At 48.2% G+C, this 27,499-nt stretch overlaps 15 protein-coding genes across 15 annotated transcripts; 7 read left to right on the top strand and 8 right to left on the bottom strand. All coding sequences in view use genetic code 12, as the record gives it.

Moving 5' to 3' along the window:
* Positions 1-30: 30 nt before the first annotated feature.
* PSN45_001444 (uncharacterized protein) lies at positions 31-705 on the top strand (the record flags this gene model as incomplete). The annotated part of the gene is made up of 1 exon (XM_006689912.1): positions 31-705. The coding sequence occupies one exon, from the start codon at positions 31-33 to the stop codon at positions 703-705; it is 675 nt and encodes a 224-aa protein (XP_006689975.1).
* Positions 706-738: 33 nt separating this feature from the next.
* On the bottom strand, positions 739-2,028 carry ERG24 (erg24, C-14 sterol reductase; the record flags this gene model as incomplete). The annotated part of the gene is made up of 1 exon (XM_006689910.2): positions 739-2,028. One exon carries the CDS (start codon positions 2,026-2,028, stop codon positions 739-741), a length of 1,290 nt encoding a protein of 429 aa, XP_006689973.1.
* Positions 2,029-4,276: 2,248 nt separating this feature from the next.
* PSN45_001442 (uncharacterized protein) lies at positions 4,277-5,548 on the top strand (the record flags this gene model as incomplete). Its single annotated transcript, XM_006689913.2, has 1 exon — positions 4,277-5,548. One exon carries the CDS (start codon positions 4,277-4,279, stop codon positions 5,546-5,548), a length of 1,272 nt encoding a protein of 423 aa, XP_006689976.1.
* A 1,692-nt stretch (positions 5,549-7,240) lies between these two features.
* PSN45_001441 (uncharacterized protein) lies at positions 7,241-8,806 on the top strand (the record flags this gene model as incomplete). Its single annotated transcript, XM_006689914.1, has 1 exon — positions 7,241-8,806. One exon carries the CDS (start codon positions 7,241-7,243, stop codon positions 8,804-8,806), a length of 1,566 nt encoding a protein of 521 aa, XP_006689977.1.
* Positions 8,807-9,243: 437 nt separating this feature from the next.
* On the top strand, positions 9,244-10,410 carry RPL3 (60S ribosomal protein uL3; the record flags this gene model as incomplete). The annotated part of the gene is made up of 1 exon (XM_006689915.2): positions 9,244-10,410. The coding sequence occupies one exon, from the start codon at positions 9,244-9,246 to the stop codon at positions 10,408-10,410; it is 1,167 nt and encodes a 388-aa protein (XP_006689978.1).
* Positions 10,411-11,619: 1,209 nt separating this feature from the next.
* On the bottom strand, positions 11,620-13,122 carry utp15 (U3 small nucleolar RNA-associated protein 15; the record flags this gene model as incomplete). Its single annotated transcript, XM_006690410.1, has 1 exon — positions 11,620-13,122. The coding sequence occupies one exon, from the start codon at positions 13,120-13,122 to the stop codon at positions 11,620-11,622; it is 1,503 nt and encodes a 500-aa protein (XP_006690473.1).
* Positions 13,123-13,577: 455 nt separating this feature from the next.
* On the top strand, positions 13,578-14,216 carry PSN45_001438 (uncharacterized protein; the record flags this gene model as incomplete). Its single annotated transcript, XM_006689917.1, has 1 exon — positions 13,578-14,216. One exon carries the CDS (start codon positions 13,578-13,580, stop codon positions 14,214-14,216), a length of 639 nt encoding a protein of 212 aa, XP_006689980.1.
* A 101-nt stretch (positions 14,217-14,317) lies between these two features.
* On the bottom strand, positions 14,318-15,059 carry VPS24 (Vacuolar protein-sorting-associated protein 24; the record flags this gene model as incomplete). The annotated part of the gene is made up of 2 exons (XM_006690412.1): positions 14,318-14,929; positions 15,012-15,059. 2 exons carry the CDS (start codon positions 15,057-15,059, stop codon positions 14,318-14,320), a joined length of 660 nt encoding a protein of 219 aa, XP_006690475.1.
* A 95-nt stretch (positions 15,060-15,154) lies between these two features.
* PSN45_001436 (uncharacterized protein) lies at positions 15,155-15,619 on the top strand (the record flags this gene model as incomplete). The annotated part of the gene is made up of 1 exon (XM_066157660.1): positions 15,155-15,619. The coding sequence occupies one exon, from the start codon at positions 15,155-15,157 to the stop codon at positions 15,617-15,619; it is 465 nt and encodes a 154-aa protein (XP_066013757.1).
* Positions 15,620-15,659: 40 nt separating this feature from the next.
* Positions 15,660-16,739, bottom strand: RFC5 (Replication factor C (RF-C) subunit; the record flags this gene model as incomplete). The annotated part of the gene is made up of 1 exon (XM_006689919.1): positions 15,660-16,739. The coding sequence occupies one exon, from the start codon at positions 16,737-16,739 to the stop codon at positions 15,660-15,662; it is 1,080 nt and encodes a 359-aa protein (XP_006689982.1).
* Positions 16,740-16,947: 208 nt separating this feature from the next.
* Positions 16,948-17,508, bottom strand: mxr1 (Peptide methionine sulfoxide reductase; the record flags this gene model as incomplete). The annotated part of the gene is made up of 1 exon (XM_006689921.2): positions 16,948-17,508. The coding sequence occupies one exon, from the start codon at positions 17,506-17,508 to the stop codon at positions 16,948-16,950; it is 561 nt and encodes a 186-aa protein (XP_006689984.1).
* Positions 17,509-17,941: 433 nt separating this feature from the next.
* PSN45_001433 (cysteine proteinase) lies at positions 17,942-20,296 on the bottom strand (the record flags this gene model as incomplete). Its single annotated transcript, XM_006689920.2, has 1 exon — positions 17,942-20,296. One exon carries the CDS (start codon positions 20,294-20,296, stop codon positions 17,942-17,944), a length of 2,355 nt encoding a protein of 784 aa, XP_006689983.1.
* Positions 20,297-20,699: 403 nt separating this feature from the next.
* Positions 20,700-23,348, top strand: PSN45_001432 (uncharacterized protein; the record flags this gene model as incomplete). Its single annotated transcript, XM_006689922.2, has 2 exons — positions 20,700-21,844; positions 22,043-23,348. The coding sequence occupies 2 exons, from the start codon at positions 20,700-20,702 to the stop codon at positions 23,346-23,348; spliced, it is 2,451 nt and encodes an 816-aa protein (XP_006689985.2).
* A 792-nt stretch (positions 23,349-24,140) lies between these two features.
* On the bottom strand, positions 24,141-24,320 carry PSN45_001431 (uncharacterized protein; the record flags this gene model as incomplete). Its single annotated transcript, XM_066157659.1, has 1 exon — positions 24,141-24,320. One exon carries the CDS (start codon positions 24,318-24,320, stop codon positions 24,141-24,143), a length of 180 nt encoding a protein of 59 aa, XP_066013756.1.
* A 794-nt stretch (positions 24,321-25,114) lies between these two features.
* On the bottom strand, positions 25,115-27,388 carry PSN45_001430 (uncharacterized protein; the record flags this gene model as incomplete). Its single annotated transcript, XM_006689925.2, has 1 exon — positions 25,115-27,388. One exon carries the CDS (start codon positions 27,386-27,388, stop codon positions 25,115-25,117), a length of 2,274 nt encoding a protein of 757 aa, XP_006689988.2.
* Positions 27,389-27,499: the final 111 nt, after the last annotated feature.

Genomic DNA, 27,499 nt, shown 5'->3' with positions numbered 1-27,499 from the left:
ATTTGGACGATAAAGGAGCATACCCTACAGATGTTATTCAGTAAATTGGCGATACTCGTGGGCTTGGTGGCCCCAATTAGCGGGTTCCTCGACTCGGGGTCCGTCTACTGCAACCAGAAGTTACCTTCCAAGTATATCATCGACAGTACCGAGTTGATGGCGGCAATCTCCGGCCAGTGCTCGTCGCTTCCCTCCTCCATCGACAAGTTGAAAGTATACCGGGTGAAGGACCTCTCCACTGCTCCGGCCGCCAACTTCATCAAACACGTTCAGTACGATCTGATGGACGACTTGGACCGTTTTTCTGGCTTGTGTGGATTGTCTGGAACGGTTGAGACCATCGATAGGTTTGAGGACATTGAATTCTCTGACAACCATTTGGTGTTGGTGCAACAGATCCCGCTGTTTCAAAAGAGAGACATCTATGATGAGGTGGCAGAGGACTTGAAGGCGGCCGAGTCGATGGCGGCGGAAAATGACATGCCAGTTCTGATTTTCGATGGTGACAGTGGCAGTAGCCAAAGCAAGAAAACCAAGGGGTTGTTCAACAACTACCAGTTTTTCTCGCCCGGTATCTTCCTGTGCTTGATCGTGTCGTTCATATTGTTGTTTGTGTTAAGCACGGCGTTGAGCTGGATCAGCTCCATCGAAATCACCTACCAGTCTTTTGAGAAGCAAATTGATTTTGAAAAGAAGAATGAATAGATAATATACTTTTTGGTTACATACTGTGACTGCCTAGTAGAGGTATGGAATGATCTTGTAGGGGACTCTGGCCTTATACTCATCCCAGCTCTGTTTGTACTTGCTGGCACACTTTTCGTCGTCTCGTACTTGCCGGTGAACCAAGAGAGATGCAAAATACACCGCATAAAAGTACGTCAACGGCGTGTTGAACCCCGTAGCCAAGCACCACGAGAGCCCAATGAGCCAGTCTCCCAAGTAATTTATGTGCTGGCTGAGTTTCCACCACCCATCGACGAGCAAATTGGACCCGGTGACGGTTTTCATGGACTTCAAATGAGCCAATTTTCCTTGTTTAAAGTCTGACTTTTGCTGGTTGGCCGAGTGGAACACGTAGTATCCCAACGCTGCGATGGCCACGGTGGCAGCACAGTACGGCCATCCCAAATCGATATAATTCAAAGATAAATATCTAGCTTGGAGCGAGTATGCCCATGGCACCAACGCCAAATCACCAAATGCCAACATATTACCAAACCCATCGGTCACAACGTCCATCATTGTCAACAAACCTTCCTCATTCAAAATCCCGTCAAAAATGTAGAATCCCTGCAAAAAGTTGATTAAGAGCATCGAGTCTGAAATGGTGCCATGCTGCAAATACTGGCTGTACAAACAAGACACATTTATGAGGAGCCACAACACCAATCCCGGCTTCAATTCACAAAATAACTTGATGTCCCAGCTACCTATACGTGGGTTCAATTCCCTGCCGATGAACCAATCATACACCACCCTTCCCGAGTTTCCAGGTTCAGCAAGAATTCTGTCGTTGGTGCCCAAGCCATTGGGCGTTTTCAACGGAAAAAACGAGTAGATATACACAAACACCGCCAAAGCAAACGAAAACAAGCAGCACGTCAACGTCAATTCAAGTTGATGCTCATAGATAAACTCGAGTTCGGGCAAACTTCCTAGAGCATAAAGCCGTGCAAGCAAAACTGTCACGATGACAAGAATGAAATTGAGGCCATTGATCTTGTAGGTCAACTGGGTCTTGTCTCTCAACACGACCCCTTTTATGTACTTGCCAGGGACCAATTGGTCTAGAACCACAAACCCGAAAAAGTAGGTTGTGTAGGCAATCCAGGTGTTTTTGTCAAACGCAGCGTTGGCGATACGATCGAACGACCAGTCGAAGGGGAAGGGGATTCCTGATTTGAAGGGGGACTGGGAGTTGAGGACAATACCAAATACCGTGAGGAGGGCTGGAAGCCCGAGGGAGATGGCGACGGCACCGACGGAGCCATTGAACTGGATATCAGTTGTTTGTGGGTTTAGCATTGATTTGAAGTAAGAAGACAAAAGAGGTGTCGCGAAACGGCTGCTAATGCGGAACGAGTGCAGGGAGCGGAACGAGGGCGATGAGCGTGAGCCTCAGGCCCTGTAATTAGTGCGGGTGTGGTGCCATTAAAATGACTCCTGTGGTGCGGTGCGAAAAAACTCCCGGTCGGCAATGGCACCAGGAGTTCCTCCTTCCTTCCCGTTAAGCAAGGACTCTAGTATCTCCTCCCTTTTTTGGGTGTATGCTTACAAAAAGATCTGCCTGAAGGTCTTCCCTGTAAAGCGGAGTTGTTCGCCATGTGATTGCACAAAACTGTCTTCGGTTTTATTGCCTGTGTAGATACTACCACTAGGCTCGTTTCTGGTTACCGTCCTGTTTGTTTCCTGTCGGGCATCCTCTAAAGGCGTGCGACTTCAATTGATGTTGGTTTACGAGAGAGCTCTAGGGTTAAGAAAGGTGTTGTCCAAATAATGGCCCGACCAACGGCTGTTACACCGATTCAGTCACAGAGGGCTGCCAACCAAATAAATAGCAAGCGAACCGTAAATCCCTGCATGGACTTTAGCTGCAATTATTCAACTTTTAACAATAGGTGCAAATAAAACCCCTGTAACTATTCGCCTTCCAGCCCCTAAACAATATATTTATGGTGGCAGAACGTGGACATTGTCTGCATGTGTGAGAGATTTACAGTTGGGCACTGGGAGCAAAACCCTTGGTAACTGGGACTAGAACTGGGACTGGGTGCAGGATATCGACCCAACCAGAACTGGGCAGCTATGACAAATGCACCTCTTGCAAAAGGATGTCGCGTCCCTTTAGGTGGAGTTAGGTCAACTTTAGGTTTGCTAATGAACTGCGTTGTCAAGTTCGCACCGTAAGCTCATCACCCATCCAAATGCCGTATTGTATCACGATCTCAGGGTGAGGGTTTGCAGTTTACAATAAAACATTCCTGCTAGTCGAAGACTAAGGCGATGTTCGCATTGTCGAGCATTTCAATTCGTTACCATAAATATCAATCAAGTCCCACTTGCTACGACGACATAGTCATTGTAGGTTTGAAGAACAATCATTTCTCAAGACAAAATACGACATCCACCTAACTAAGGGGTTCCTTATTGGTGACACATTCTTGGTGGCGCAGGTCAAAATAAGCGAATTCCATGCGTAGTAATGTAACCTCCGCTCATTTCAGTAAGTGGTTAAGGGGGTTGACTTTAAAAGATGTGCACCAAAATCAAGATGGATACTGGGCCATTTTGCCCGATTCATGCCTGCACCAGCATAATCCTGTGCCCATAGGAGAGGTTTGAATTGCCGATCAATATCTAACCTTTTACACATCCAACTTATGTGATGGTTATTAAGATCATCACCTTGAAAGGGGCTACTACTGCTGGCTGATGAAAGGCGTGACTACCAAAGCTTCAAACGAAGCGCAACGTGAGAGTCTAATAAAATAAAATCATCGGCTACCGCAACCGCGGCGACAAACCTGCTACAGCCATGATCCAGAAAAAGAGGAGAAGACAGTGGAGCCTTCTTGTTTTTCACCAGTGGTGATGTTGGAACGGTGCTTCGTTCATAGGAAATAAAAAGGTGTTGAGATACATCCGGTATTGTTGCCTATTGTCAAGACAGGTTGGTCTTCCCCCATTATTCCAGGAGAGAGCCAGTAAAAAACCTTAATAGGGAAAATTAATTGGACGCGTAATCGGTTTAACCAAAATGAAAAATATATTTGGGAAAAAAAATTGGAAAAGAAAAAACCGTCAAAGAAAATACCGCCAAAACCTCTGCCTAACCAGGCCACATTTACCTAGTTTAACGCCTCCCGCATCGGTGACTATCACTAATCGGCCTCTTGGTCCAATTTTATTTTTATTACCAGAAACTATAAGAACAAATTAAAATCCCTGCTACCCATTTTTTTTATATTTTTCTTAAGGGACCCGATACTCATATCTTCAATCCCTTTAATAATTCATCACATTCGCCTTCACTCATTTAGTTGTAGTGAGTCTGAATCAATTGCATTAGACTTTTTTGTGTCCCCCACGCAAGCCTCAGTAACCAACCTGAATCAGCAAATTTTCCTCGTTCTTGTGAACCAGGCACAACAGGGACATTTTATTATAATATCATCCTTTATCCATTGCATTCTGCATAATCCTGACGACCACATCGTTTTCTGTCGCTTGTTTCTGTTGGTCATCCCATTCATTGCCGCTTTTTGCCCTTTAAATGGTCCCCAACACCCTCCTTACACCCTATCAATCATTGAGCAGTGTCATGAATATGAACCTCCAAAACAACACCACGTCGGTGCCTGTTCTCGCACCGCCGCCAGTGGTGCCTCCCACTCCCAAGCGGAAGAGAGGTAGACCACCAAAACCTAACAACTTCAGCAGTAAAATCACCAAAACCATTAACATTTCTGTTAACACATCGCCGCTTTCCAACTCACCAGACGCCGAAAACAACTCGAACCAGACGGTCAAACGAGGAATTCCCGATATCTTCACGCCTACTATGCGAGTAAGTCCTAGCGCCGGTGCCATCAGAAGACGGAAAAAAAGCTCTGTCGACATGGGAAATTCACCAGCTCGCCGCAAGAGTAGCGTGCATAGCTTAAGCCATGGCTCATCTTCCAGCAGTTCTCAGAACTCCCCTGCCACTGACTACATCAACTCACGGACCTTGGACAACATTTCGCAGATTACAAACCTGGGTCGAGGAGCGTACCAATCTCCTCCACCGTCGGCCAAACAGCAAGGTCGTCAACTCGATAAAAACTTATTACCTCCGGTATTAATTCGTACTGATAGGGCTGCCAGCCCTGTACAGGACTTGAGTGACTTTGGTGATTTTAACTTGAAGCTCATGATTGACGAACTGGGCAAAGCCGTATTGTCGCAGTCCCAGGCCAATACTACCATTGGCATCCAGGGGCATTATGATAGCGCTCCTACTACCACCGCTACCGGCGACTTGGACTACGGGCAGGCTCCCGTCCAGTACCACCACCATCAACAACAACAACAACAACAACAACAACAACAAAGGCCCATGCCCATGAAGTATCACTCGGACTACGCATTTTCTGACACCAACCCTCCACAGACACCAAAGCAGAAGGACTACACTATCAGCACCGGCTTGACGCCATTGGGTTTTGGCGGAAACTATTCCACCCCCCAGTTCAACTCGCTTATGAACTCTATCATCACCTCGCCCAAAAAAGTTGGCAACAACAATAACCAATTTATGTTCAACCAAGAGATGTTCATGAACAGCGGGTTCGATTTCATGAATGGTAACCCATTGCTTCAGGCACCCCAGCAACTGACGATGATGCAGCAACAGCAACAGTCACCCAGTGGAGGTCAGTTCAATACTGGGTCAGTGGGTGCCAATGTTGGCTACCAACCACAAATGACTCAGCCGCTCCAGTTCCCAGACGACTCGGATGCCCGGTTAGCGTTGAAAAAAATCATGCATGTCAAGAGAATATAACGAGTTAGACGGTGATTTCATTTCTATAGAGTATAGCATTATATCGGAAAATGTATTTTGGAAAAGTATTAGTTATAAAATGCAAAGTTTAATGTGAAATTCGGACCAAAAGATAGAGGTAATGCACATCATGATGACATAAATTGGGATATAATTTTCGAATTCATGCAATTGTTTATAGTGAGTCCAATTGACGCGGCCAATGAGTTTAACCCGCGAGTATTGACGCATGCCGAATGGCGGCAACTAAGTCGCATGCATAATCTATTCGAGGCCAGGATTTATTTACACTCCTTTGCATACGGGCGGTCACCCCTTAAAATAATAATGCAAACGGCTCTGGCTTCATATCAGTAACGATTGGTTGCCAGGGAAAGTGAAACTGAGCGCAACCCCACTACGATGGGCCTTGTTCGGATTTAGTCTAGGCAAGCGCAAGTATTATCAAAGTTTTGCAGTGGGAAGATCTCGGTAGTTGCCGATTGGTACATAAGCTTCGAGGCGAAGAATTCGCCAATACTTCTCGCCCCTGTGCCGAGCCCCGTGCCAACCCTAAGCCAGGCAATTATATCAAGACAATTAAAACAATTGGGTCTGTCTTAACCGGACTGAGGGATTGGCAGTCCGACCCTTATTGTCACTGGGGCATTTAACCACAGCGGGAAATTAATTGTTACGGACATTTCGTAAGTTTAATCTGAACTCCCAAGCCGCACTTTAATTGCCTCGATGCGGAATGTGGTGGCAGTTTGGCAATATTAGCCATGTCGGGGGCAAGGCTGGGTAAAGCGAAGATAGGCGAGAGCAAGCGCATTGACACATGTAGATCATATGACCTGGCCACGATACCACGACCCCTACTGATCGTTCAAGACTTTTGTGAGAATGGGTCTTCAACGGTGAATACGTTTGTGAACGTAAATGGTTGTCCTCTTTATTGGTTACAATCGTTGAGATTGTATTCAAACTTCCATGGTTCTGCTACTTGTATTCTTGTTGTTCTTCTTGTTCTTGTGGTTATTGATAATTACTTGCGTGCAGTTACTATATACGAGTGCCTCGCACGTGACTCATACACCTACAAGTAGACAAGTTCTGACCCACACCCACAAGTCGACCCCACAACCTTCTGATCTTCCGACCATGGCCTACACAACGTTACATCCACCGTGTCTTTGATGGCCCGGAAACTAGCTCGTTAGCGCCGCTGAGGAGGTCTCTTCGGACTACTCCTCCCTCACTCCCGCCGCGGCTGGGATTTTTGGCAACTGGTGCCTGCAGTGGCAGCACAGCGCGCGTTGCTCCCTGCAGCTAATGCGACCATTGCGCTACTCAAGGCTGCCAAAAGTTTACCGTTGTGGGGTCTGTGGGGCACCTGGCCCCATGGGCTCCAGTCGGACCATTCATGATCCGATCAGTATCTGAGGTTGCCCACCCACTCGCTCGCCCACCAGCTGGTTGCCAAAACTGATGAGTGTGTCAAAACACCGTTATGCTGTCACTTGGATCCCTGTGGGACCTGACGATCAGACACCCATTGGATCACACATTCCTTTGATCCCCCTGGAAGAGTTTTTGGATCATCACCGTCGCAAATACAGTTCTTTTGCAACCGTACCCCAGTTCCCCTCTCACCCCAGATTTTGCAATATAAAAGCCTCGACATGGCACCAGGATTTTATCTACATCAATATGGATTATCTTTGGTTCAAGTCTCGGTACTTTGCAAGAGGTAAAACCCTTCGTTATGTGGTCACGTTCTGTTCGTGTACCGGTTTTTTGCTTTTAGGATATGACCAGGGAGTCATGGGGTCAATTATTGGCGACCCAGTGTTTCTCAAACAGTTTGGGTATCCCGATGCTACCACCCAGGGTTTACTCACGTCAGTGTATGACTTGGGGTGTGTGCTTGGCTCGATCGTGGCGTTCTTTGTGGGAGAAAAACTTGGGAGAAGAGCCATGATGTTGTTTGGGGCCTTCATCATGATGGTGGGGACGGTGCTACTTGGCAGCTCCTACACCCGTGCCCAGTGGTACGTAGGGCGGATGGTCACCGGTATCGGCAATGGGTTTAACTCGTCCACCATTCCCGTCTACCAGTCTGAATGTGCTACTGGAAACAACAGAGGAAGGCTATTGACATGGCAGGCAATTGTGACGATTTTGGGAGTGGTGATCGCCTACTGGATCGGGTTTGGATGTTCATACACAAACTCGTCCCTCCAATGGCGATTCCCCATCTCTTTCCAGGGAATTTTTGCCATTGCCTTGTTCTTTGAAACCTGGTTTTTGCCTGAAAGTCCCCGGTGGTTGGTGCAGCAGGGCCGGTCAGAGGAGGCAGCCGAAGTGTTGGCAGCCTTGGACAGTGACACTTCCACCATCACCACCGAGAGGGTGATCCGGCAGAGAATCGAGATCGAGACGGCAGTGGAGATGGAGTCACGTGGAGGACCTTTCAAGGTGTCTGAGTTGTTCAGTGGTGGAGAGCTTCAAAACTACAGACGATTGTTGATCTCATTGTTCCTTATGTTTGCACAGCAGTTTGGAGGCTCGAACTTCATCAACTATTATGCTCCCACAATCTTCACGTCGGCCATGAATATGGACCGGGTGACATCGTTGATTTTGGCGGGCTGCACGGAGATCGTCTACCTTGGGGGGTCGTTTATTCCTCTTTGGCTCATCGATAATCCCAAATTGGGTCGCAGAAACCTTCTTATGATTTCAGGCTCGGGGCTTTCTTTCTGCTTTATCATGGTGTCAATATTGCTTTCCATCGGTGGGTATGGATGTTCCGTAGGGGCAACGTTCTTTGTGTTTTTGTACCAGCTCTTCACCGGAGTAGGGTGGCTTCCAGTGCCCTGGTTTATGGCAGCCGAAATCAACATCACCAGATTGAGGTCACGGGTACAGGCGGTGGCTTCGGCCTTTAACTGGCTCTGTGTATTTGCGGTGGTGCAGATCACCCCCATAGCTATCGACAATATTGGGTGGAAGACCTTTATCATCTTTGCCATTCTTTGTGCTGCATGGGTTCCAATTGTGTTTGTGTTCATTCCCGAAACGGCTGGGTTGGAGTTGGAGGATATTGACTATATATTCAAGAGAACTGGGTTTACCAGAGGGGTGTGGGAGACTAGAGGAAGAACTGTGCAGCACGATGCACATGCCAGGGCCATCCACCTTCTTCCTGAGGATGACGAGAAGGATATTAGTATCGTCGAGGTGGATGACAATGGTAGCGTTGAGGCTGTATAGGTAATACACAGTGTATATGTGAATACATGTAGGATAGACTGGCAGTAGGTAATAGAGATGATATCAAGTCAGAGAAGACCAAGTCTTACTGTACCTCCACCGTACTAGATCTTTCTTCACGAATCTGCTAACATCTGACAAGACAGATGTTCATATATGGGCCTAGACGTGGGCATTCTCATGCAACCCACTGTTAAACAAGAGATGCAGATGCATTTGTACCACATTGGTGCCGATCTCTGCACAGAGGCTAAGCCGAAAGGCCTGACAGGCAGCCGATCTGACGATCGCACCCCGCATATCCCAGCACGCACCCCCGTACATCTCAGACCACTTTCAACCAACGCTGATTTTTTTTTCTGGTTGGGCACGCCCCGCGATGCTCAAATAACTTTTCACTTTCGAGAAAAAATTTTCACCTATCTAACACATTAAACATGTCCCACAGAAAATTCGAAGCCCCAAGACACGGATCCTTAGGATTCCTCCCAAGAAAGAGAGCCGCCAGACACCAAGGTAAGATTAAGTCCTTCCCAAAGGACAACAAGTCTAAGCCTGTGTCTTTGACCGCCTTTTTGGGTTACAAGGCCGGTATGACCACCGTTGTCAGAGACTTGGACAGACCAGGTTCCAAGATGCACAAGAGAGAAGTTGTCGAAGCCGCTACCGTCGTCGACACTCCTCCTTTGGTCATTGTTGGTGTTGTTGGATACGTCGAAACCCCAAGAGGTTTGAGATCCTTGACCACCGTCTGGGCTGAACACTTGTCTGAAGAAATTAGAAGAAGATTCTACAAGAACTGGTACAAGTCCAAGAAGAAGGCTTTCACCAAGTACTCTGGTAAATACGCCAAGGACCCTGCCTCCATTGAAAGAGAATTGGCCAGAATCAACAAGTACGCCTCTGTTGTCAGAGTTTTGGCTCACACCCAAATCAAGAAGACTCCATTGTCCCAAAAGAAGGCTCACTTGGCCGAAATCCAAATCAACGGTGGTTCCGTTGCTGACAAGGTTGCTTGGGCTCAAGAACACTTTGAAAAGACCGTTTCCGTTGACTCTGTCTTTGAAGACGGTGAAATGATCGATGCCATTGCTGTTACCAAGGGTCACGGTTTCGAAGGTGTCACCCACAGATGGGGAACCAAGAAGTTGCCTAGAAAGACCCACAGAGGTTTGAGAAAGGTTGCTTGTATTGGTGCCTGGCATCCAGCTAACGTTAACTGGACTGTTGCCAGAGCCGGTCAAAACGGTTACCACCACAGAACCTCTATCAACCACAAGGTTTACAGAGTCGGTAAGGCTGGTGATGAATCCAGTGGTGCCACTTCTTATGACAGAACCGTCAAGAACATCAACCCAATGGGTGGATTTGTTAGATACGGTTTGGTCAACAACGACTTTATTATGGTCAAGGGTTCTATCCCCGGTACCAGAAAGAGAATTGTTACCTTGAGAAAGTCTTTGTACACCAACACTTCCAGAAAGGCCACTGAACCAGTGAACTTGAAATGGATTGATACTGCTTCTTCCTTCGGTAAGGGTAGATTCCAAACTCCAGCTGAAAAGCACGCCTTCATGGGTACTTTGAAGAAGGACTTGGAATAAATGTTATGTAATAGTAGTTAGTATTATAAGCATACATTTTAGTTTTTGTAGCAAAAGATTTCGCACCCATCTGCCGGGCAACGGAGTGCATCGACTTGGCGATATTTTTTTAACCGTTCGCGCTTGTTTGGTTTCCCATCATCATGTCCGTGGTGTACTCCAACTCCATCAACTCCTCCTTCATATCCACCGTTGACCACCTCCCGGCCGACGTCGTGCGATCGCTCTGGCTTCTCCAGTCCATCAACATAACTATCGACAAACACAAAGCTGCCGTCCACCGTATCTTTCTCGACCACTCCGAAATCACCCCAGAGTTGAGATCACAATGTTTTCAATTGAACCAACAGATCAACCGCTTAAACCTTGAGAGCGTCCAGGAATCACGGGCATTGTACAACCAGCTTGTTGCCCACAAGCTCTCGTTGTGGGAAGAAATTAACCATTTGACCACAATGCAGCATAAACTTCAAAACACCCATCAAAACAAAATGGCAAACAAAGAACTTCGAGAGAAACTCAACGAGCACTACAAAAACCGGCCTTTGATCTCCCTGAGCGAGGCCTTGAAAGAGCACAAACTCTTGCATCAGTCAGTGGAGAAGAAACCTCCACTGTTGAAGCTCTTCTTAAAGATTCCCAAGTCCATGAAGAAACCTAAACAAAAGGTGCTACACCACCAACAAGGACAGAGACAGAGGAGGGAAAGGCATCATCTCCAACAGCAGGAATCTCTACAAGATTCCAAGCCTCTCCGGCCGTCTAGAGGTTTATCTAAGGCATCTGGGCAATCAACTAGGCCCTCAAGACAACGAGCGATCGCCAGTACCACTCCACACCACCGCCCTGTGCCAGGGCCCGAGCTAGTGCCACCGCCGTCGCCTTCCTCAACCCTCACCTGGTCCCAACAGTTTGAGCCTACAGAACGCTACTGCTTCTGTAAACAAGGGTCATTTGGTGACATGATTGGCTGTGATAACGAAGACGCTTGCCCCAACGGCGACTGGTTCCACTACAAGTGTGTCGGGTTGAACAACCGGGTGGAGGCCCTTAAATACACGGTGGGAAAACAGAAGTGGTTTTGTTCGGAATTTTGTCGACTGGCGTACAACGAGAAAATCCAGACAAAGCGAAAGAAGAAAAAGAGATCCAAAGGGTGGTGAGTATGATATAAAGTATGTAAATTGATGACAATGTATAATGTACAAATTAGACGGCCAAAAGCTCAAGCATTCCCTTGATCTCGTTGGCTTCTTTGGATTTCTTGACCTCATGTTCGACCTTCTTGATCAAGCTTTCGAAAACATCATTTAAGTCTGAATTTGTCGAGAGATACGACCCGTAAAGCTCGAAAATCACAGACAAGTAGTCAGCTATCAAGTTGAACGATCTGACGTCCTCTATATTCTTATGGAACCACAGTAATATCGGCACTAAGGAGATCTCGTCTCTATTCTCCAAAGAAACCCGGACTTTACCTCTTTTTCTCAACTCGCTCAATATGGTAATAGTATGCTCTTTAGGGATTCCACTCACAAACCCGCTGTCCAAAGCCTCAGACCATTTGAAACCACCCAAAAGCTTCTCAAACGTCTTCAACTTCTTGGTGCTTTGCTGTGACGACGATACTATACGCTGTTCCTCTTCTCCTTTGTAGTCCATTCCCTTCATCATCCGGTTGTATGCGTTGCTTCTGGTCTGTTTAACCCCCTGCTTGACTCGAGGCTCGGTTTTCCGGGTCCTAATCGATACTAATCCCGAGGTCAACCCCGTCACAAAGTGCTTGTGGTCGTTGGGTGACACTCCACAGCTCAATACACCTCCGGATCCAAACTTCCATCCGAACTTGACGTTCCAGGCACTGGAAGTAGAGTCAAAGATCTTAACATGGCCATCTAATGAACCCACTAGCAACCCCTTATCGTGAGTGTTGTGCAAGGTCATGGCAGTCTTGGTGAAGTTGTTCAACTCGGTGACCTTTTTGTTGGTGGAAAGATCCCATATTTTGACTTGTGGGCCTCCAGCGGTCATGATGGTGGTGGAGGAGAACCCCAAAATATCTTCAACGGGACTATTGTGCTCGAACCTGGCGACACATTCGTGGGCCCGCGTGTCAAACACACGTACTATTCCATCGTAGCACCCGGTGGCCACGAGGTGGGGGGCATCGGGAATGAAGTCTACACTTCGAATATAGTCTTGATGGTGCGAGTCGTCAAACTCCACCACTGGGCCCGACGTGGTTTCGGAGATGTCGTACAACCGCAACACCCGGTCGTCGGAACCTGTCACCAACTGCTTGCCCATTGTGGGATGGAACTTCGCCACGTGAGTTGGATAAGTGCTGGGATTCAAACTTACAAGAAGACTTCGAGGCTGGTACGCATCGTAGATTGATACCAACCCTGACTTGTCGGCCGCGACCAACAACTTCCCGTCATGGCGGAATTCTCCCAGTAACACTGTGTCTTTGAACCGCGAGAATGTTTTGATCACCTGTCTGGTTTTGGCGGAGTAAATTTGGATTCTTGTGGATGACGATACTGCGAAGTCGTGAGGTGCTTGGGGGTTGAAGTGGATGTGGTTAATGGGGTGGGTCTCCTTGATGAGCTGGGGGCTGACGAATCCTCGCCAGTACCGCTGCTCGGGTGTGGTCTGGGATGGTAACGTGGGGTTCCTGACCTGGGCCACCCTTGGTTTGCTTGAAGACATATTTAGTGGTGAAAAGCGAGAGATGAGATTTAAAATTTTTGAGATGCATGCGGGTCGTGTGCGACGAGGTGCTTGGGTGGCAGGTAGTTATGGCCATTGTCAGCGCTATAGGAGGAAATAGAGATTTATATAAGGGGTGTTGAGGTTCTGGAGTGTGGGTTTATTAATGGGGTCTTTTTGGATATTTTTGGAGGTCTTCGGTAGCGTCTCCCAGCATTGGCGTCTGCTGAGGGTAAATTAAATGGTCGTGAAGGCTGCCAGTTGCCCCTAAAAATCTCCTAAAAGGCAAGGGCTTACTTATACCACCCCATTATCTGAAATACCTTTCACAGTTGAGGTTTTTGTTAAACCATATATTATATCTGCTTAGTCTCTCTTTCAGTGTCTCATTGTTTTTCTGCAATATCAAAAACTTCTTCTCATTTTGTAAAAATTGCATTTTTTTGCAACCACAAATGGATCTTAAAAGTTTCAGACCCCACTCCCACGTTAACTTCGTTGACCCCAGTGATTTGTTAGTTGAACAAGAAGACTCTCAAAGTGGCCAAGGACCACAATTTGAAAGCCAAGTCTTGAACGAAAAAGACTTGGAGCCTATCTTGTACTCTTTCAGCTATGATGGATATGATCTTGATCACGAAAACCTCAACAACTCAGACCAAAAAGTCACTCAAAATGACTTCAGAATCAGTACTGGCATGTATTTTGATGTTGACAAGAACTTAGATGATGACTGTGAAGAAAAAAAGAGAAAGAAGTTCTGGTTCTTGCCCTTCAGTGTCGACCTGAGCCTTATGGTTGACTCAAACTTGGTTGCCTCGAACACTGGAAATTCTGGTGGGTTGTTTAACTACATCCCTATCACAGGAGAGACTCCTGGCGAAATTGTCTACAGCCAAAGCTTGGAGCCTCAGTCTACAGAAGAAACTGACGATGCTTCCACTGCAGCTGCCATTACATCGCAAGAAGAATTTTTCAGGCAGTACGGTGACGACTGTGACCAACTCCATGACAGCTCTGGTTCTAGTTTATGGGCCGCTACTGTGGTGTTGTTAGCCATTTCTAGCTTAGTTTCATACTTCTTTAGTGTTTAGGTGGACAGAATATAGTGTACAAAAAGATGGTGCACAAAGCGAACCCAACGGCTACTAAATATATTATGGTACACAGATACTGGATTCTACACCGAAAGAGTTCACTCCTGTAGGGCCCGCAATCGCTGTCTCATTTCATCCAAGGCCTCATGGTCCTCTTCGAACGCAGCTTCTTGTTCCTGAGGCTCTTCGACACTCTCAGTGGGCACTTGGGTGTCTATCTTGCTGAATTCATTCTTAGTTAAGTCCTCAATGATCTTGTTGATCTCCTGTTGTGATTCGTCTTCCAACTCGTCCTCGTCTACATCCAAGTCTATCATGTCATCCATCATCTCGTTTATAATGCCTGACTTCATCAACTCCTTCTGAAGTTCTTGCATTGTTCCTGAAACAACCCCCAAATGCACCAACTGGTTGACATCTCGCATCACCGATGTCGAGCTCTTCATGCTTGTCGTCAACTTGTTCATGGAATACTGCTCGTTAATGGACATGTTGATGGAATCGACTCGGGCCTTCGATAAATGCAATTTGTTATACTGCTTATTGATGTTCTGCAATTCCCGGGCATAGAGCCGTGCCGTCTTGAGATCCTTAGCCTTAGCAGCATTCTTGATCAACCCTTCGGTTTTCTTCTTCAAGGGCTGCAACTGGTTCATGGATCTTTCAAGTTCTCGTTTGTTCTTTCTGAGAAGCTGGTTGATCTTTCTCATCTAAAGTCGTTAGTAGCGGTCAAAACTTGGGCAAAAAAAGCACACAGATACCCCTTGCAACACCCCAAACCCTAGCACATACCTGTTCCTTGGGATCCGGCCCCCAAATCGCCTTTTTCACGTAATCCATGGTGCTGGCTTGTCAGTCACCCTTTATTTGTGCGGATTCGCGAACTCAAAATCTCAAATTAAATCCCCAGCCCACCTTATCTGTTCTTATTGATAATGTTATCCACTTTGCAAAAACTGCTTTTGTGCCTCTTGGCGTTCTTTTTGCCACCGGCACCGGTGTTCATGCTCCAGAAAACAATTTTCACCAAGGAGTTTTTGGTCAGCGTGTTGCTAACGTTGATGGCCCATTTCCCGGGGTTACTTTTCAGTCTCTACTTTATTATAATTGAGTACCCCAGAACCGGCTACGTGAGCGCCGATACCGAAAACCAGAGACACCACCACCACGATGGTGACGACAACCAGCCTTCGAGTCACGCCGCTGCTCTGTACAGTGACTTTGTCCCTGCTGTAGGTGACTACGGTAGTAACAGCGAGTCCCCGGTTCCAGCTGGCGGTGCTGAAGGCAGCTCGAATGCCCCACCGCCAACGTACGACGAGGTGGTGCCGGTTGAGCACCAGTTGCAGCACGGCGAGGCCGACTCCAAGCGGTCAGGTGACAATAAGGTTCAGGTTTAAATAGTTTATACGTGGTATATACGGAAAGAAACGTTACTCGTTACTCAAGAGCCACCATGGCTTTGGCCACAAAGCCCTCCAAGTGGAAGATGGCCTTGGATCCCAAACTCAACCGTTCGTCGAACATTGACCCGATTTCCACCAACTGCTGGGCCTTACTGTGGTTGTTGCACAAACGAAGAAGCTCAAAGAGCACACCCTTTAAGATGATTCGAGCGGGAATACAGTGGGCGAGCAACTCGTAGAACACTACGCGAGTCTTGGCCAAGTTTGACACAGAGCGGTTGGTGTAGATGGAAGACGAAACGTTTTTGATGATGACTTCCCAGTCCAACGTCACCACCGCGTTCTGCCCGTCACAGGCCACGGAGGCATTCAGCATCAGGATGGTCTCGAAGCTAAGCAACGCCCGGCGGAGGTTCTGGTCCGAGTTGGCGGCCACTTGACTCAAGAAGCCCGATTGTACGGGGTCTGCTGTGAAGTGGACGGACTCTTTGGTGGCCACGTCGGCCAAAATGGCGGTGATGTCGGCGACCGATGGCGCGGGAATCCGCACTAACAAGGTCCTACTCTTGATGGGCGGGATTATGTTGGAGGTGGTGTTGGAGATCATGATGAGCCGGATATTGGCTGAGTACTTCTCCATGGTCCGTCTCAAGGCAGCCTGGGCATCTCGGGTCAATGAGTCGGCCTCGTTGATGATCACCACCTTAAAGCGGTGCTTGGGCGTGCCGTTGTTCTTGGAGTTGGAGAAATCAACTTGTTCGGTGCTTGCGATATCTTTCAACAAGTCCTGGATCACGACTCTGTCATTATTGCCCATGTCGGACGGGGTGATTTCCAAGTGGAAGGGCGAGCTTAAGACATTGAACTCCAATTTCCGGTTGGACAGGGTGGTGAAGGTTTTGACGTCGATTTTGAGTTTTTCCACCTGGGGACCAAAAAGCTCGTGGAGAGTAGCGTACACACGGGTTTTTTTCCCACTACCACTGGGGCCGTACACGAGAAGATGAGGGAAATCGCCGGTGCTGGCGAGCGCCTTGAGGCTGGCGGTGATGGGCGCGTGATACAGAAGCGCGTCCAAACGACGGGGTCTATACTTGTCTACCCACAAAGACATTGACGCGTATGAAATGAAAATGAGAATGAGATTGAGATTTTGAGCAGTGATGCGATTTAGCGACCGACTTGAGTGGGGATATGTCCACGCTGTCAAGATGTTCACTAGCCACTGACACATCACCAACGACACTACGCGCTTCTACTTGATCTTCCACTAATATGATCCAATTTATTCATCTATAACGTTCCAATGCCAACCTTCAACATCAAACCTTTGGCTTGGTGCGAATGAAGTGTGAGGGACACTCATAGCCGGTAGGGTGCTTCTTCAAGTATTCCTGGTGATAGTCTTCGGCATCGTACCACACCTTGATGGGTTCAATAAATGTGACTATCTGGTGATTTGGATAGTACTCCTTTTGGATCCGTTCTTTGACGGCTCGGGCAAGTATGGCGTCGTCATCCGAGTGGGCCATCACCACAGACCGGTACTGTGTTCCATTGTCTGGTCCTTGCAGGTTTAACGTGGTGGGATCGTGCATTCTGAAGAAGATATCCAAGATATCGCCCACCGGCAACTTGGAGGGCTCATACGAAATCTGCACTGCTTCAGCAAACTGGGTTTCACCGCTGCAGACTCTTTTGTAGTCGATTTCGCTTATGGAAGGAATCCCATTGGCATATCCTACTTTGATGTCAACCATTCCTTGATCAGCAAACTGCTTGACGAACACCTTCTCCACCCCCCAGAAGCACCCGGCAGCTAATGTGATGAGCCTGGACGTTGACGTGGTCCTCAATGTAGGAGAAACTATAGTGGCGGTCATTTGTGTGGTGTATTTGTAGATTTAATGTGCGGTTTTGTAAGCGGTTTATTTCGTGTGGATTCAGATGAGTACGTTATTTCCCGTGCGGAAGATCACGTGCCTCGGTGTCAACTCCGAGGCCTCTAAGGCATTATCGATAATATCATTACTGGCAGAAGCTTAGACACTTTCCATGGCCACTGCCGCCCAGTTGAGTGCTACAGGCTCAATGAACTCAAATTGAACTAGACAACAGCCATAAAGCACCAAAAGAGCATATAAAGTTGGGTAAGCTGAAGTTTGCTGCCTCCAATATCTGCGTGGATGGTCACACTTGCTATTGATGAATGGTACATAAGGCGAGCATAGTGAGGATGCAATATAGTATAAGTATAATTTTGGGCAGGAATCAGGGTTTGGAAGATTCCCAAGATCCGAGATCTCAGATCCAAGTCTATTTCCGCTTGAATCCAAAGAGCAGTTTTTTCCGGTCCTTTTCGGACTTCTTTTCCTTTTCAGACTTCTTCTCCTTCTCGGACTTCTTCTCCTTCTCCTTCTCCTCCTCCTTCTCCTCCAGTATATTCAGTACCAAGCTTCCAGAGCTCAATTTGCGTTCTCCCTTGTCAAGCTTCAGCTCTCGCCGTTTCAAGCCTCCGACCCACGACTTCTTCTCTTTCACTTCGTGGTCAGGCCCTTGCGATGTCGGCGCCTGGGGCAGTACCGGCACCGCCGTGGTATCAGGCAGTGTTGGTGCAAGGGTTTGCGGAGCTACTGGCACATGAGCAGATGGTTCAGTAGATACTGCAGTCGAAGATCCAGACACAACCGAAACAGAAGGGGTATCGAGCCGGAAGTTCTTCTTGAAGATGTTGGGAGCTTTACGGGCAGGCACTGTATCTGTAGACAGCTCGAGCGAGTGGTCGTCCACTTTAGAAGAAATCGACGACTTTTTCACCGACAGGTCCAAAGTGGTGTTATCGTTGTCCGCTTCGTTATCCTCTGTCATGCCGCTCCCCAGACGAGTATACCCATTGACTTCCACAGTACCATTTTTGTCGATGGAGTAGTCGTTTCCGTCAAAGATATCGTTGATGTCGAAACCAAAGTCCATTTTGTCCTCTTCTCCCGGCTCTAAGTAATCACACTTTTGGTAGAACAAGATGTAGGCACTGGCAAGAGCAGGCCCGTTACCAAAAAACTTCATGACAAAGAACTCGTCCACAATCTCAACCGTCTCGTCGTCGAAAAGAAGCCATATCTTGGGCTTGATTTTGCACAAAGAGATGTAGTGCCCGTGCATGGGGCCACCACCGATGTGTACCACGAGCGACGAAAGCTCATACAACTGGAAGTTGTTCTGTGCATTGTCCGGGTTGGAGGTGGTGTTGAAGAGCCGCAACTTCAACGGATAGGAAATCATATCGAAAAGCTTGATCAACTTGTCCACCTTGTCGTCGTACTTGAACCGCTTTAAGTTGATCACCAACACCTCGGGTAAGTACTTGATTTTGATGGTCTTGACGGCCTCCTGAAGCGATGAGCATGAGTTACAGTAGAACTTGTTCTGGTGAGTTAAGATTTCCAGCCGCGAGAAGTTGTTCAAGAGGTTGGTGAGTGAGTTGGAGTGGGAGTGGGGAGGAATGTCGATGGAGAGATCCAAGAACGTTTCCTCCTTGGAGGTCACAGTCTCACAGCTCAAACACTTGGTCTCGTTGGTGATTCGGCCTTGGAAGAGGTCGTTGCACCAGTTATCCTCGGGCCCGTTCTCCTTGTTCAAGCACTCGATGATCTCGTTGATGAGGTAGTTGCAAAACTCGTGCGCATCGTGGTGCATGTTATTCTGACGGAACAAGTAGTTCTTTTCCTTAAGTTTTTGCATAAAGTAGTTGGGTGACACCACCCCCGTGTTGCTCTTGTTTTCCACCATGCATTCGAACATGTCTTTCAAGGCGTACAAGAGGGCTGAATCATCGTTCTGCTCACTGGGTAATTGGAGTGAGTGGTCGAGGTTGACGATGGGGCCGTTGATGAGCGCCGACCGCTTCCGCTGGTCGCTGGTGGGACTGGGATTGAACGGGTTGATGGGGTTCTGGAGGAAAGTCTCGGGGTAAGGAATGCCGATGAGAATGAAACTCAGCTGGGACGAGATTTGTCCGTCGTCCTTGGACACGGGTGGATCGGGCACCGGAGCGGTGGTGGAGGTCCCGGAGGCAGTCCCGTCCCCCGTGTCGCCCCCGAGAAGCATCGAGGAGCTCTGCGAGTAGTCGTTTTTGTCGGCAATGGCCTGGTCTACGTTCTGCGACGGTCTGGTGACCATGACGGGGATTCGCTTGAAATCATCATTATCGTACCGGGAGATCAAATTGCGCTGCTCATCCGATAGGTACAGACAGTTGTGCAACTCGAAGATGTATCCCTTCTTGTTGGGGATCTCACTGTCCAGGTAGCTGGCCACACCGCCGTTGGGGCCGGAGCTGGAGTTGAATTTGATACCAAAGATAGAACCCTTCCGGGACGAGCGGCCCTTATCATCGGCCGCCTTCTGCTGCTCCTTGCTGCGTTTTTGCACCAACATCTCGTACTTATTGGTGAAGTTGTGGGTTTTGATACCGTATAGATTGAGTTTCCGGTCATGGTGAGTTTTGTGGTGAGACAAGAGGTGGACTCTGAAGTTGTGGGTGTGGTAGAGACACTGGAGAATCGAGTTACAATAGCAGGTGTTCCCGTAATTCTCCATGCCGAAGACCTTGTCACTGCCGTCACCGTACGGCAATTGGTGAGCTAGTAATTCTACTTGAGACTTTGTCATGGTGGGAGTAAGTGGAAAAAAGTGCGAAGCGGGGGAACAAATAGGGAGGATCGCGAAGATCGCGAGAGACGGGGCGATGATGGGGGCGGGGGACCCGCGCGGCCGGGGACCGATATAGGGCCAGGCGGGGCGACGATGGGGGCAGGGAGCCGCCGTATGTGAGCTTGACATATTGTGCGCGCTATCTGCAAATTATCAAAAATAGAACATCTTTGCCTACCTCTGATCTGTCAGTTTAATGGTACGCAAAGTCCGATGTCTCAGCTGTCGCAAGCTCAAGATTGGCTGTGACAAGGGCCGTCCCAAGTGCGAGTACTGCGTCGCAACTGGCCGCGAATGTGTCTATGGCAGCTCCAAATCACCCTCGCTTCTACCGCCTATATCACAAGAACCCTCCACCCATATGGTAGAAGAAATCACCACCATTCGGTCGCCGACTTCTGGCACCTCGTACCGTCTCTACAATGATAGTCTGCTCAATTCCATGTGTACACAGCTCGGAATCAACAAGTTCGAGTTCCATCTTCTCTGCCAGTTCCACGCTTGTTTCCTAGAAACAAGCCTCTCGTTCCATCAGATAGCAGACAATCCCAACCTTTCGCCGTTGGACAAGCTCTGGTTGACAGAGGTACCACGGCTCTGGCAAGGCAGTGCCCAGCTCCGCCAAAATGTCTATGCCATGACATCGTTGCATCTCGAGGCCCGCGTTCTGTTGCAACAAATGGTGATCGAAGACCTTGGACCCCACGGGGTGTTTGACACCTTTGGCACCTCCACCTCGGTCCACGACGCCACCCGGCGGATGCTGGACATAACCCTCGCCTACTTTGGTGAGGCGGTGCACGCGACTCGCAAGAGCATCGATGAGCTCGTGCACGGTAAGGAGTTCACGGTGGAGACGGCGGCGGCCACCGTTTTCTCGTCAATCATTCTCTTTACATTTCTATCGTTGCAACCGCACTGCTTGATCCCGCTCGTGGACCCCCGGCCCCATGCCCTGGACTTGATCAAGCTTGTGCTGCTGATGAAGGCAGCCATGGCTTGTGCGTTACCTGTCATGTTCCACACCAGATACCACGGGGTGTTCTACTTGGCAGAATTCTTGCGAGATCACGACGCCAGCACCACGTTCCCGGTGGTCGAGCACTTGCGGGATGACCTCCACCGCCGGCCGCGCGATGACGACGGATACTGGGGCGCTCTTGAAGGGTCGTTGAACATGCTAGACCGGTGCTTTGCCAGAGCTATGAAGACCGATGACTATGTGCTTCTTTTCCGGTATGTGTTTCTCATGGACTTCAAGGTGTATGACTTGATAGAGGCTGGCGACTACTTGAGCCATAAGATTCTTTATTACTACTCGATCATTTCGTTACTCTGCGGGATGAGTTTTAGTAACCAGCACAGCGTGTTTCGGGATTTTGCAGAGATGTTTAGGGAGAAAAGCTTCGAGAGGTTTGGCGGCTGGGAGCATGATATGGATAGAGACATGTACCTTCTAGCGGCCAGCGACTTTAGCTTGAAGGAGCGGCTTCTGGGACTCGCAGAGTTTGTACCGGGGGCAATGGTGAGGGAAGGAAGTGCAACACAAACACACTAACAGGTACAAAGGCAATGTCACCTGTTCCCATTACCACGTTAGGTACTCATTGGTCCTGAACAAAAGTTGCTCGTATAACTAACTTATTCGCTCCGCGCTGCGCGCTTTCTTGCAACCACAATGGCAAGGAAAGTCCGATGTCTCAGCTGTCGCAAGCTCAAGATCGCCTGCGATGAGGCTCGCCCCAAGTGTGAGTACTGTGCCGCCACCCACCGCGAGTGCATATACCCCAATCCGACCCGTGGCGTGGCCCCTGAATCGTCATCTGAACCGTCATCTGAATCGTCGCTCATCTCACTCAACCATTTACAATACGACACCCTCGTCAACCTGGCCGTTCTCAACAAGATGTACGTCCAATTGGGCATCTCCAAGTTCGAGTACCGGCTCTTGACGGAGTTCGACAGCCAATTTGTGAGAAACAATATCAAACCGGGCATGAAGCGCAACCCGTCACCTCTCGACAAGCTCTGGATGAACGAGGTGCCCCATCTCTGGGGCCAGAGCCTGCTTCTACGGCTGAACATGTACTCAATTCTGTCGATGTTTTTGGCGGATAAGGTGTCACTTTCGCAGATGTTGGTGGAGGACCTTGGGCCTCAAGTTGAGTACAAGCAATTGGGCGGTTTGGAGAACAAGGTGCAGCAGATGGTGCTCGAGTTTTTTGGAAACTCGTTGGTGCAAACGATGGCGGCGACCGATGAGGTGTGCCGGAGTCCGCATGGCCTCACGCTGGTGCGGGCGGCAGAGCTAGTATTTTCGGCCATTATCCTCTTTACGTTTCTTTCGCTCCAGCTGTACGACTTGATGCCGCTCCTCGACTTGGCGGGGGCGGACGTGGCGGGCGTGGACGTGGCGAGCGCGCCGGTCGATTTGGTGCGACTCGTGCTGCTGATGAAGCTCGCGATAGGCGAGTGCCTCCCGGCGCTTGTGGGCCTGCCGTACACGGGGCTCTTCTACGTGACAGAAATATTCTCCCCCACCCAGTTAGATGAGATCTATCCCATCGTTGAGCACTTGAAAACCGAGCTTTATCGCTACAAAAGCCTGTACACGGGCCTGCAGTTCGAGGACTTGCAGTGGGCCCTTGAAATGTTCGAGCGGTGCATGGCCCTGGCGGTCCAGAACGATGACCGGGTGCCATTTCTACGTCTCATATTTCTTTGGCGGCCCAGTGTGTACAAGTTGATGCTTGAATACGATTTCTTTAGTGTGCAGATGCTCTTTTACTACTCGACCTTGACGCTTTTGGTGGGGTTGAAGCGCAGCCCCACCAACATTTTCCAGAAGTTCAACGACCAATTTCGGCTGCTCAGCTTCCGTATGTTTGGGGGGTGGCAGAGTCAGACGGATATGGCGCTTTACCAGCTTCTGCTGAATGGAGTTGACATTAGCAGCAATTTGCAGATGCTTCAGAACTTTGTGCCCGAGACCTACGAGTACCATGGCTGAGTGCACCTGCGTAGCGGTAAGAACAGTTCACTGCGCCCTACCTATCAAGGTAGTTGATGGGAGATTCAGACGATTCAGATGAGATTGACGGCTGATTGCAAAATTCGCAGTCTGTCAAATGCTGCGCAACAGCGTCGCTGCCCTCACTCAACCTTTGCTACCCAAGATCGCTCTTCCGCGTCGCCACATAAGCCAGCTATGAGTAACTGTGGCAAGACAGTTGAGCATACCTAATTGACACCCACTGAGCAAGAACTCCATGGAAGTTCAAAGAAGTCCATGACGAGTTCCAGCAGCAATGTGTGGCGCAAGGCTTGCTGCGGTTGCCACGGGGTGGGTCCAACATGCAAATACAGCTCTAACCTGCAAAACCTTTTTCAGTGCCGCCATGGCAACGTGCAGGAGGCTCGCCTGTGTTGCCTCGTTATCAGTGCGTGAGAACCCGTGCACATCTAGAGTTGCTTGACAATGCTGCCTAAAGATAGTCTCGAGATTAGGCTTTGGTCATCCCAAACAACCGTTAGGTTTATGGTCATGAGTACGGTCACGAGTTTATGGTCATATTTACAGTCATGCTTCCAAATGGCCCGGTTTTGGCACATGACCAGGCACTCGGAACATGTGGCATCTCGTCTAATCGTTGAACAATGAAATTTTCTATTAAAATATATAATCAATACAATACTTTAATAACAGCCGTTGATGGAAAGTGACATAGCATTAGTCAACGGGAGAAATTAAAACAACCAAATGAAACGAAATTTTTGTTATGCTAAGTAGAAAGCTAGAAGCTTACAACAACAAAGCAACACCGGCGGCAGCAGCGGCTCCCAACAAACCAGTAGAAACAAAGGCAGCACCAGAATCATCGGAGATGGAGGATCCGTTGGTGGCGTTGGAAGCGTTGGAGGCGTTAGCGGCCTGAACAGCGGTAATGGCAGTTAAAGCAATGATAACAGATTGGAATTGCATTTTATGTGTATATCTATGAATAAATCGGTAAAGAAGGGAAAGAAAAATTCGCAAGGGGGATATTGGGAGCTTTTATAGTTTTTGGTCGGGCCGGAGGTTCTGTAAGGTTCTGAGAAAAGTGGCCCAGGAAAAAGAAACCATTTATTCTCCGGCTCCTGCACACGTCATCTCATCGCCAGACATTTTTACAGGTTGGCGCTATTTTGTTAATTAATTATCCTATTTAGGAAAGCATAATACCACCTTCTAACATGACTCAAGCATAGCCTAAATTTCACCATGCCCTATTAGTTGCCCTTTCTGGACTGTTGCAAATATATTCCATAATAACTGCTAGTTGCTGGTCAATGCTACCGATGAAATTGATCCGGTATCGTTTCAGAGCAACTTGGATTAGAGTAGCAAAACCTGCACACGTCTCGTACCCCTTAATTTTGGATGTATCGAGCTTCTGCTTCACACAAATTGAATCTATTAATACAGTAATACTAATGCTATATAATGTGGCTGAGATCCCCGACTCTGGTCTCAGCTCTATTGTCTTAGACTCTCTTAACTGGCGTTACTGTCAGTGAGATGCAGACTCTCTTATCGGATAGTGGTATTAGTGAGATTCAGACTCTCTTAACTGGCGTTACTGTCAGTGAGATTCAGACTCTCTTATCGGATAGTGGTATTAGTGAGATTCAGACTCTCTTAACTGGTATTACTGTCAGTGAGATTCAGACCCTCTTATCGCGTACTGGTATTAGTGAGATTCAGACTCTCTTATCGGGTACTGGTATTAGTGAGATTCAGACTCTCTTACCTGTACTCCTACCAGTGATAGCCCTCTCAGGCTTATTCATAAGTTGTGAAAGACCAACCATCTTATTAACTTCTTGGTCATAATTCCACCCAGTCTCATATATCCGGTTGATAAAAAGGTCCATGATGAAGTTGTTTTCCAAAAACTTCAGGCTGTCTCCCGTGTCCCGCGAGTACATGAGCTTATCCAATTCTTCCTGATGGTTGGCTGAATTGTTGCGGTTAATTAAGTAATCCTTGAGTATGGTCTTATCTTCCAAGAGATTAAAGTAGTCATTATATCCAAGCTTATTGATCTGGAGCTTCTCAAGAGCTCCCACCACCCGTTTCTCATTCTCATCTCCTTCCCCTTCCACCTCCAGGGATGATTCCCCAACGTCTTCCCGAGCCTGGACCTGCCCGTTCTGCTGTGCAACCCACTCGTCACTATTTTTCATGTAGTCGAGGATGTTTTGGGTATTGACCCAGATCCGGAAATTCTTCAAGTAGATGTAGTCCCGGTAGTTCTTCTCTGTCATTGACAGAAGCTCGTATTCGTTGTTAATCATAATGAGAAAATTTGTCAGAAGATAACTTGTTTGGTCCTGAAAATGAATGGGTTTGAGTAAATTCACCTCATCCACTTTAACAAAATGGTCGTTTCGGCAGTTGGCAAGGCCATGCTTGAGGTTCAAGTGGAAGTTTTCCTGACCCGTGACTTCAGCGAATTCAGGGGCTGGCAACAGGTCGTACTGGGTGGGGGCAAGGGTATTGGTGATGGCCAACGCGGTGATGTCCACGTAAAGCCCGGTGTCGGTATCGATGAACCGGCCATCAATATTGTTATTGCCGTTACCTTTTTCTCTGTAGGTGATGCTTGAGCCCACATCCACAAAATACTTACCCATGCCGCTGAACTGGCCATTTTTCATGACATTTTCCACCACCAAGCTCTGGTTGAATCGCTCAGCAAGCTTATTCAACTCGGCTATAGGCATCTGCACATCCAAGTCGGTGTCCCATGGGAAAATCAGCCCGTTCCAGTACCAACTCAACAACGACCCGTGGGCTATCCACGTCACGAGACCCTCGGTGATACACAAGTCTAAGTATGCTTTGATCAACTTGCACAACGAGATCATTTGCTCACCCTTGCCCACCGTCAACCCGTTGAAAAACCTCCAATCGTAGTGCTCACCCAACCAATGCTCTTTATAGCTCTGTAGCAACTTGGCCTCATGGAAGTATTTGGGAGGCTCGCCTTCTTTTATTGACACCTCCAATGAGTTCAAGTACATGTCCTGGTTAAGAGTTCTTTTTTTCACGGCCCGGAGCTGCTTAATCTTGTCCTTTGCGTCAAACATGAACATGGTTTTATCGAGTTTCACCTCCTTTTTCACGGGTGGGAGTTGAATCGTCGGCGTCCCCCACGCCTTGACCATGGCCTTATAGCTGGAGGTGACCTCAACCGGTCCCGATAATTTTAACTTTTCAACGTATTTGTTGTTCAAAAGACTATATTTCATGTTGTTGTTCCGATTCGAAACAGGAACCTCGTACAAGCCGTCATCGTTCATCAACACCAACTTGGTGGGAGGCTCGAACGTCGTGTACAAAAACGACTTGCCTATAAGTTCGTTATTTTCGATAGTCTGTGGACCAGCAGCAGATGTTATCTTGTAACCCAAAGTGGTAGCAAAGTAGTTATGACAGTAGTCATTGATGTGACGGATCTCACTGTCTCTTATCAACTCTTCGTTGCCGCTGATGTCAAACATATCTTCACATTTGTTTATTTGACCGTTGTTGAACACAAGCGGTGTGAGCTTGGACAAGTCCACCCAGTCACTCCAGTGGAACACCACCGGCTCATTCACATGGTGCTTCATCCATTGGAAGTATACCGATAGCGTGAAGCGAGGGTCGAATGGTTGCATAATGGGTTTAGGACTGGAAGTCATGGGGTTAAAGTATTCAGGAATAGTTACCAGGAGTGGTAGGTCTGCCACCCGCTTGGTGAGACTCCATAGTTCCGGGTCCAGCTGATGCTTTTCGAGGAGTTTTTCCACATGGGCGTTGAACCGGGGGTCTTGGTCAAAGTCGTACTCATTGTGAAGGAAATCGGAGTACCATCGGTGAAGTTTTATGCTGACGGACTGTTGAAGCCGGAGGCGGTCTCCAATGACCCGAAGGTCTGAGTACTGGCGCTTGAGGCTGGCAGCACTGAACATTAGCACGATCGCTATGAACACACGGATCAACATCTTCCTGAGCTTGACCATCTTGGATAGAGAACTAAGTTTGAGGATTTTTTGTCGATTGTTTAGTGCGCACTGGTGAAGTTGCTTGATTGGGGGCATTGCGAGCCCTGGTTGCCAAGAGGAAAGTATATG

The sequence above is a fragment of the Yamadazyma tenuis genome, chromosome 2 (genome assembly GCF_029203305.1).
Source record: "Yamadazyma tenuis chromosome 2, complete sequence".
Lineage (NCBI taxonomy): Eukaryota > Fungi > Ascomycota > Pichiomycetes > Serinales > Debaryomycetaceae > Yamadazyma > Yamadazyma tenuis.
Note: the sequence above shows the minus strand (reverse complement) of the source record. Positions and strands in the feature narration are given on the sequence as shown.